General features: G+C 51.0%; 1 protein-coding gene across 1 annotated transcript in view; it reads left to right on the plus strand.

The window, feature by feature from the left end:
- The window catches only part of SLC17A6 (solute carrier family 17 member 6), a 28,761-nt gene that overhangs the window by 6,977 nt on the left and 11,645 nt on the right, over positions 1–10,139 (plus strand). Inside the window, exons 4-6 of the mRNA XM_018563017.1 lie at positions 5,382–5,496; positions 9,049–9,136; positions 9,222–9,308. Of these exons, the coding sequence (XP_018418519.1) occupies positions 5,382–5,496; positions 9,049–9,136; positions 9,222–9,308 (290 nt within the window). The remainder of the gene's footprint in view (positions 1–5,381; positions 5,497–9,048; positions 9,137–9,221; positions 9,309–10,139) is intronic.

Genomic DNA, 10,139 nt, shown 5'->3' on the forward strand with positions numbered 1-10,139 from the left:
GAGGGGGGGGGGGGGGGGTTTGCGAGAAGCCTTCCAGAATCCGGCAACATCTTTACAGCAAACTGTCCTCTCTTTATGCTATCCCGGCCTGAGAGGATCTGGAAGATGAAAAAGAATCTACAGAAACCCTATAGACAGGCATGCTGATCAGATTAAAGCTGCAGTTTAATCCAATTATATTTTGCTTTCCCTGGTTCCTCCCCTCCCCCATCAACATGCTAATGAAATTATCTATTTTTGCTGTGATTTAATTTTTTGGGGGGTGGAGAAGCTCCCAGTGTGCAATGAAATCAGAGGAAGCCATTTCAGTCCAAGAGAGGAGCCGGTACAACTGTGCAAGACTGTGCAAGAGGTCAAATATAAGACTGGAGGGAAGGACAGAGGTCAGATATAAGACTGAAGGGATGGACGGAGGTCAGATATAAGACTGAAGGGAAGGATGGAGGTCAGATATAAGACTGAAGGGAAGGATGGAGGTCAGATAGAAGACTGAAGAGAAGGATGGAGGTCAGATAGAAGACTGAAGAGAAGGATGGAGGTCAGATAGAAGACTGAAGGGAAGGATGGAGGTCAGATATAAGACTGAAGGGATGAATGGAGGTCAGATATAAAACTGAAGGGAGGAATGGAGGTCAGATATAAGACTGAAGGGATGGATGGAGGTCAAATATAAGACTGAAGGGATGGATGGAGGTCAGATATAAGACTGAAGGGAAGGAGAGAGGTCAGATAGAAGACTGAAGGGAAGGATGGAGGTCAGATAGAAGAATGAAGGGGAGGACGGAGGTCAGATAGAAGACTGAAGGGAAGGACGGAGGTCAGATAGAAGACTGAAGGGGAGGACGGAGGTCAGATATAAGACTGAAGGGGAGGACGGAGGTCAGATATAAGACTGAAGGGAAGGACGGAGGTCAGATAGAAGACTGAAGGGAAGGAGGGAGGTCACATATAAGACTGAAGGGAAGGACGGAGGTCAGATATAAGACTGAAGGGAAGGAGGGAGGTCAGATAGAAGACTGAAGGGAAGGAGGGAGGTCAGATAGAAGACTGAAGGGAAGGACGGAGGTCACATATAAGACTGAAGGGAAGGACGGAGGTCAGATAGAAGACTGAAGGGGAGGACGGAGGTCAGATATAAGACTGAAGGGAAGGACGGAAGTCAGCGTTCAGTCACTGAACAGGTTCTTACATCTCTCCCTGACTCACATCTGCAGCAGCTATATTTAGAATTTATGAGATGCCCAATGCAACAGGAAGAGTAGGAACACCCAAAAGCTCAATGGGAACCTACCAAAAATGGAAAGTAAATGCCCAACTAGGTCAGTTAGTGGCCAGGAACATGGCAGGAGAATCTCACGACTGAAGTCCCCATGAGATATAAGACACCAGGGGCTATCTGAGTCCTCTGGACTTCACCTGAAAGTGGACTGGCCCTTCAATAGTCTCATCCGAGTTCCCATTGTCCCAAGTGATGGGCCTAGCCTAGGTAGACCCATCCGTCCCGCATATCATCCTTCTCCTTGGCTCTGTGTTAGTGAATAGGAAGCAGTTTCCTCTTTTGTCTCACTAAACTAATGAAGGTTGTTGTGAGTCGTCGCCATGAATGTAATACAAAGCAGCATTAAAGAGTTCTAACAGAGGCTTGATGAAGAGGCCGATCAATAGGCATTCTGGGTGGAAAGGTTTCCCTGAAAGGCTGAACTGACCGTGAACACGAGTGCTTTGTATTTCAGGTTCTTTAAAAGCTCAGAAAGCCCCCCTCTCCCCCCCCCCCCAACCCAGCCTGCCACACGCCAAGCCTAATCCCCACTCACTGGATGCTACTTACCATATGCTCCACGCCGCTTCCATTGTCTCCCCCTAGTAATATAGACGTTTCCCCCATTTAATGAACCGCCCGGGAATTCGTTCAATAAATCCGAGCCTCAGATGCGTGTCGGCGATGAATCAAAGGCGGTTTCTTTTTTCCTTTAATCTTTTTTTTTTTTAAATCAGATCGGAAGGTCAAAAGATCTCTTTCAGCATTTTAATGCGACCGAAAAACAGCTCATTTAAAAAACATCCATCGATCAGAGAAAAAAAGGCGAATTCTGCGGCGGTGGGCTTCAGCCGGACATCAGGTCTTCCTCTGAACACCACGCTCAGGACTCAGAGCACATAAAAGGCTGCCGAAGGATCTGGCCGTAGCTTCGGCGGATCCTTCGGCTTGCTTCGGCCCCAGGACCCCTTCGGTTCAGTAGAACGGAAGGGCTGCTGTACGGGCTATTCACAATAAACCGTACAGCTCCCCGAAGTTGGCCGAGCGGCTCAGCCGAGCCGAAGGCATATGCTTCGGCTCACTTGAGCCGAGGTGAAAGCCGAAGCTGGCTGAACGGCCGGCCATTGGCAGGCCGACAGCCTGCTACTGACAGCTGGGCGGAGCCAGCCGTTATCTCACGGCTGGCTCCGGCCACTTGCATGCAGAGACAGATCAGCGTCCCCTGGTCACCAGGTAACCAGGGACGCTGATCTGTCATTACACTGATATCACGGCGGGTTCCACCAAGTTCTCAGTGTGTAATGACAGTTCAGCGTCCTCTGGTTACCTAGTGACCGGGGGACGCTGAACTGTCATGAGAGCTTGTCGGAGCCGGCTGTGATACCAAAGCCGGCTCTGCTAAGCTCTCATCGTAATGACAGAACAGCATCCCCTGGTAACCCGAACCCAGCCGCAGCAAGCCGATGTACGGCTGATTTCAGTCGGTGTATGGCTGAAATCAGCCGTACAAGCTTGAAGTGAATAGCCGAACAGCATTCGGCTCACTTCAGGTCGGTTATTCACACGGCTGCCTTCGCCGGTTGTGAATAACCCCCAAAGTCTAAGCTAATCTGTCCGGTCCCTGCTCAACCTCCGGAGGAAATGATTTCATAGAAGGGAAAAGATAGTTTTCATTCGTTTGTTGGATGTTCACCAGAAGGAAATGTGCTTGATGTAAAAACATGGGGGTCGGCCATGCTTCCTCATTACTACGGGGCCCCTGTCCAGTGGGCAACTCTATTGCCAGGAGGGTTGATCCCCAAAATTCAAATGATATAATTATTATATATTATAATATGATTATAATTAATTTAAATGTCTCAAGCTGAATCGTAATTCCTATTCTATTCCTACAAACTTACTTATGCTCCGGGATCCCAGGACACTGTTAACCCCCTCCATAGTCTGGATTGTGTCCACCCACTTTGTAGGAGGCCATGCCCAAATCAAGCCCACTTTATGAGTTGGTTACTCCCGAATCTCACCTCTGAGTATGCAGGAACTGCCCACTTGCCTCCCTGATCCCCACAATTAACCTGATTATGCAGGGACCACCTATTATGACCACTTTACGAGTTGGTCCTGCCCAGATCCCACCTCTAAATAGGCAGGGACCACCCATTATGGGGTTTGTCCTGCCCAGATCCCACCTCTAGATATGCAGGGACCACCCATTATGCCGCACTTTACGAGTTGGTCCTGCCCAGATCCCACCTCTAAATATGCAGGGACCACCCATTATGGAGTTTGTCCTGCCCAGATCCCACCTCTGGATATGCAGGGACCACCCATTATGCTGCACTTTACGAGTTGGTCCTGCCTAGATCCCACCTCTAAATATGCAGGGACCACCCATTATGCCGCACTTTACGAGTTGGTTCGTCCCATATCCCACCTCTGAATATGCAGGGACTGCCCACTTGCCTCCCTGATCTACACAATCAACCTGATTATGCAGGGACCACCCATTATGCCCACTTTGCGAGTTGGTCCTGCCCAGATCCCACCTCTAGATATGCAGGGACCACCCATTATGCCACACTTTACGAGTTGGTCCTGCCCAGATCCCACCTCTAGATATGCAGGGACCACCCATTATGCAGTTGGTCCTGCCCAGATCCCACCTCTAGATATGCAGGGACCACCCATTATGCCGCACTTTGCGAGTTGGTCCTGCCCAGATCCCACCTCTAAATATGCATGGACCACCCATTATGCCCACTTTGCGAGTTGGTCCTGCCCAGATCCCACCTCTAGATATGCATGGACCACCCATTATGCCCACTTTGCGAGTTGGTCCTGCCCAGATCCCACCTCTGAATAGGCAGGGACTAATCACCCTGATCCCTACAATGAATGCCTTTTTTGAGGTACTGTACATGTGCAGTTTAGTTGGGACAGGTTCCATGTACGGTCGGCTCTGGTAGGAAGGATGAGCTCCGGGTTATTGAGGTAAATGACATATTTCTATGTTTATCTCACCCCCTTCCTCGTGTATTTACCTGCCCCATGATCCCCGAGGGCATGACATCACCTCCAGTCACTGTCCCCGGGGCCCGGAGATCTCAGGTGTTGGCTGAATGATCTAATTGTTGGCAATATGTGAAACCGACTTTCTCCATGTATGTATGGACTCTGCACAGTACCACTTCTCTTGTCCTGTATGCCGAGTGTCATTCTCGGTATCTGTTCTTATTCTGTATGTATGGACTCTGCACAGTACCACTTCTCTTGTCCTGTATGCCGGGTGTCATTCTCGGTATCTGTTCTTATTCTGTATGTATGGACTTTGCACAGTACCACTTCTCTTGTCCTGTATGCCGGGTGTCATTCTCAGTATCTGTTCTTATTCTCTATGTATGGACTCTGCACAGTACCACTTCTCTTGTCCTGTATGCCAGGTGTCATTCTCAGTATCTGTTCTTATTCTGTATGTATGGACTCTGCACAGTACCACTTCCCTTGTCCTGTATTCCGGGTGTCATTCTCGGTATCTGTTCTTATTCTGTATGTATGGACTCTGCACAGTACCACTTCTCTTGTCCCGTATGCTGGGTGTCATTCTCGGTATCTGTTCTTATTCTGTATGTATGGACTCTGCACAGTACCACTTCTCTTGTCCCTTATGCCGGGTGTCATTCTCGGTATCTGTTCTTATTCTGTATGTACAGTATGTATTGCCTCCTGTCCTTACACTGCAGTGCTCTGTGGCGGCAGAGCCTAGTAATAGCCACACCCCTCATCACAAGTGTCCTCTCAGAGGGCAAGAGAGGGGGCGTGTCTGATTGTCTCTGCTACTGAGAGCTGATTTTTGGGTATTCTGAGGTCCCTATTGGACTAAGAATTTGTATTGAGGTTCCCTGTACACTCACCACTGACTGTCACAGAGAGCACCGCCCCTGCAGAACACTCCCATGGACCGCCCCTGCGGAATGCCCCGACTATTCTGTGGACACCGAACCTGGTCACTGGCCGCGGTTCCCTACAAATAGTTGCAGCTGTAATAAAATAATGACCGTCGATGCTTTTCTTGTGTATGTCCTCTCCTCTGATGTTTGACCCTTTTTGTTTTTCTGTCTCGCAGGGTGTTTGGTGCCGCCATAGTGCTAACCTCCACTTTGAACATGTTTATCCCGTCAGCGGCCAGAGTGCATTATGGGTTTGTGATCTTTGTCAGGATCCTACAAGGGCTTGTAGAGGTACTGAGATCATTTGTTTGATATTTGACCGCATTCTATTGACATCTGAAGACATTTTCCAGGAATGGAGGCTGTTGAGTCCTTGAGCCCTTATCTGAAATCACCCATCCCGGGGAAAGTACCACCGTGAGGTGCTCACAGAGCTGAGGAGGAGTCTATAGAAGTATCTTCCTCCAACAACCGGCCTGTGTCTGCGGCTGCTTTCAAATCAGGGCTCAGAGCTCACACGGCCATCCGCTTTTCATTTGTTAATGAGCTTTGGATCACCGAAAAGGAACCCTCGGCGAGTGCCGGCAAAACGGAAGCAGCACCTTTATGGAAATTCTCACCAGTTGACCTCATGAAAAAGGTGTCAGGTTTGATGTATCTCAGGCCCATCCAGTGACTAGGTAGTCCCCACCAACAGTCTGTCTCAGGCCCATCCAGTGACTAGGTAGTCCCCACCAACAGTCTGTCTCAGGCCCATCCAGTGACTAGGTAGTCCCCACCAACAGTCTGTCTCAGACCCCTCCATTGACTAGGTAGTCCCCACCAACAGTCTGTCTCAGGACCTTCCAGTGACTAGGTAGTTCCCACCAACAGTCTGTCTCAGGCCCATCCAATGACTAGGTAGTCCCCACCAACAGTCTGCCTCAGGCTCGTCCAGTGACTAGGTAGTCCCCACCAACAGTCTGTCTCAGGCCCATCCAATGACTAGGTAGTCCCCACCAACAGTCTGTCTCAGGGCCAGCCAGTGACTAGGTAGTCCCCACCAACAGTCTGTCTCAGGACCATCCAGTGACTAGGTAGTCCCCACCAACAGTCTGTCTCAGGCCCAGCCAGTGACTAGGTAGTCCCCACCAACAGTCTGTCTCAGGCCCATCCAGTGACTAGGTAGTCCCCACCAACAGTCTGTCTCAGGCCCATCCAGTGACTAGGTAGTCCCCACCAACAGTCTGTCTCAGGCCCATCCAGTGACTAGGTAGTCCCCACCAACAGTCTGTCTCAGGCCCATCCAGTGACTAGGTAGTCCCCACCAACAGTCTGTCTCAGGCCCATCCAGTGACTAGGTAGTCCCCACCAACAGTCTGTCTCAGGCCCATCCAGTGACTAGGTAGTCCCCACCAACAGTCTGTCTCAGGCCCATCCAGTGACTAGGTAGTCCCCACCAACAGTCTGTCTCAGGCCCATCCAGTGACTAGGTAGTCCCCACCAACAGTCTGTCTCAGGCCCATCCAGTGACTAGGTAGTCCCCACCAACAGTCTGTCTCAGGCCCATCCAGTGACTAGGTAGTCCCCACCAACAGTCTGTCTCAGGCCCATCCAGTGACTAGGTAGTCCCCACCAACAGTCTGTCTCAGGCCCATCCAGTGACTAGGTAGTCCCCACCAACAGTCTGTCTCAGGCCCATCCAGTGACTAGGTAGTCCCCACCAACAGTCTGTCTCAGGCCCATCCAGTGACTAGGTAGTCCCCACCAACAGTCTGTCTCAGGCCCATCCAGTGACTAGGTAGTCCCCACCAACAGTCTGTCTCAGGCCCATCCAGTGACTAGGTAGTCCCCACCAACAGTCTGTCTCAGGCCCATCCAGTGACTAGGTAGTCCCCACCAACAGTCTGTCTCAGGCCCATCCAGTGACTAGGTAGTCCCCACCAACAGTCTGTCTCAGGCCCATCCAGTGACTAGGTAGTCCCCACCAACAGTCTGTCTCAGGCCCATCCAGTGACTAGGTAGTCCCCACCAACAGTCTGTCTCAGGCCCATCCAGTGACTAGGTAGTCCCCACCAACAGTCTGTCTCAGGCCCATCCAGTGACTAGGTAGTCCCCACCAACAGTCTGTCTCAGGCCCATCCAGTGACTAGGTAGTCCCCACCAACAGTCTGTCTCAGGCCCATCCAGTGACTAGGTAGTCCCCACCAACAGTCTGTCTCAGGCCCATCCAGTGACTAGGTAGTCCCCACCAACAGTCTGTCTCAGGCCCATCCAGTGACTAGGTAGTCCCCACCAACAGTCTGTCTCAGGCCCATCCAGTGACTAGGTAGTCCCCACCAACAGTCTGTCTCAGGCCCATCCAGTGACTAGGTAGTCCCCACCAACAGTCTGTCTCAGGCCCATCCAGTGACTAGGTAGTCCCCACCAACAGTCTGTCTCAGGCCCATCCAGTGACTAGGTAGTCCCCACCAACAGTCTGTCTCAGGCCCATCCAGTGACTAGGTAGTCCCCACCAACAGTCTGTCTCAGGACCATCCAGTGACTAGGTAGTCCCCACCAACAGTCTGTCTCAGGCCCATCCAGTGACTAGGTAGTCCCCACCAACAGTCTGTCTCAGGACCATCCAGTGACTAGGTAGTCCCCACCAACAGTCTGTCTCAGGCCCATCCAGTGACTAGGTAGTCCCCACCAACAGTCTGTCTCAGGCCCATCCAGTGACTAGGTAGTCCCCACCAACAGTCTGTCTCAGGCCCATCCAGTGACTAGGTAGTCCCCACCAACAGTCTGTCTCAGGCCCATCCAGTGACTAGGTAGTCCCCACCAACAGTCTGTCTCAGGACCATCCAGTGACTAGGTAGTCCCCACCAACAGTCTGTCTCAGGACCATCCAGTGACTAGGTAGTCCCCACCAACAGTCTGTCTCAGGCCCAGCCAGTGACTAGGTAGTCCCCACCAACAGTCTATCTCAGGGCCATCCAGTGACTAGGTAGTCCCCACCAACAGTCTGTCTCAGGCCCATCCAATGACTAGGTAGTCCCCACCAACAGTCTGTCTCAGGGCCAGCCAGTGACTAGGTAGTCCCCACCAACAGTCTGTCTCAGGACCATCCAGTGACTAGGTAGTCCCCACCAACAGTCTCTCTCAGGGTCCACCCAGTGACTAGGTAGTCCCCACCAACAGTCTATCTCAGGGCCATCCAGTGACTAGGTAGTCCCCACCAACAGTCTATCTCAGGGCCATCCAGTGACTAGGTAGTCCCCACCAACAGTCTGTCTCAGGCCCAGCCAGTGACTAGGTAGTCCCCACCAACAGTCTGTGTCAGGCCTTCCCTCTGACCTGCAGTCCCACCCGGACCCTTGCCCCTTACCAGACTGACCCACTCAAACTCCACCTCTAATTACCATAATGAATGCCTGATTGATGTGCTGAGCATGCGCAGTAACTTAAATAAGGGTAACATTGTGATCCCAGGACATCACCCAAGACACAGCAACTTTGGGACTAGGGTCCGAGATCCGGGACTGTCCTAGCAAATCCAGGACAGCTAACAGGAGGGTCTTCTTGGTTCTCTCCAGTGCTATAACCAGATCCTTCTGATTTAGGATGAATTGTACAGCCAAGCTCCATTTTTTTTTTGGGGGGGGGAGGAGCTTGAACGCAGCTTTGCACTTGACTCACAAAATGGTAGTAATAGATGTAGGGCCGTCCCTATAATGAGACAGGCCTGAGACTGTTGCCTCAGGTGGCATCTCTTTGGTGCATGTTGAGGGGAGGGGGGGGGGGTGACACTGGTTGTAAGTTGCCCAACTTACTCATTTGGAAGAAATTCAATGAAATGTTCTTTTTTCCCCATAAATTTAGGGTGTCACCTACCCGGCATGCCATGGAATATGGAGCAAGTGGGCGCCGCCATTAGAAAGGAGTAGGCTGGCGACCACCTCCTTCTGCGGTAAAGATTTACTCTTTTGCTCCTCCTTTTCTGTCTCACCAATCCACGAAAGATTCACAACTGACCAGTTTCATATTCCTCTCAGGGTCCTACGCCGGAGCGGTGATCGCTATGCCATTAGCCGGGATCCTAGTGCAATACACTGGCTGGTCTTCTGTATTCTACGTATATGGTAAGATAATATCAGATCATATCTCTATATCAGCTCGGCGGACCTCTCACACTGATCACAAGGATCCTCCTTCTTAAAGCTGGATTCTCCATGGTAAAGAGAATGCAGCAAGAGAAGTAAGACTGCCTGGCTTGAAATTAGTATTTCAAGCCAGAGTGCCTCTGTTTAATACCATAATTGTTTGAACTACCCGCCCGGCACCCGGAACTGCATGTACCGGACATCGGGAGATAGGAATTCCACACCCCTGCTGCCCCTCTACTCCCTGCTGCCCCGAGGTCAGGCCTTGGTTGCCCTTGTGGGAAATCCGACCCTGACTGCGCCTGAACAAAAGAAAACCCTCCTGTTGCATGTGACGGGACCTTTGTGACCCTGGGAAGGACGTGGTAGGGTTCAATATATGACACAGTTACCGCTGTTCCCAGTGTCTAGATACCACAGGATTGAGGGGACTCCCTCAGCGGGTTCATACATTTCCCCACTACATAAATGCACCTTGATTCCATGACCCAGGATAATCTTGGAGTCAGTGTGCTTCTCTCTCCAGGAAGGCAAATACAGAGAAACTGTATCCTTAGGCTGCATACTTTTTGACAAATAAACCCTTCAGCTGGCCCAGGAAGGGCATCAAGACTATGCACCAAGCACTGGTTATGTGGAAAGGGCCCGGAAGTGAGAAGGAGGTAGAACCTATGGTTTCTTCATGTCAAGCTTGGCAAATTGTGGGTGACAAACCCAAACCTTCAATCAGGAACCAATTACAGAAGATTTTATTCCAAATTTTTAAGGTTACTGGACATTTCCAAACTGCTGATGAGGACAGGGGGGGGG

This window comes from Nanorana parkeri, unplaced genomic scaffold (genome assembly GCF_000935625.1).
Source record: "Nanorana parkeri isolate BGI_ZX_2015 unplaced genomic scaffold, ASM93562v1 scaffold622, whole genome shotgun sequence".
NCBI lineage: Eukaryota > Metazoa > Chordata > Amphibia > Anura > Dicroglossidae > Nanorana > Nanorana parkeri.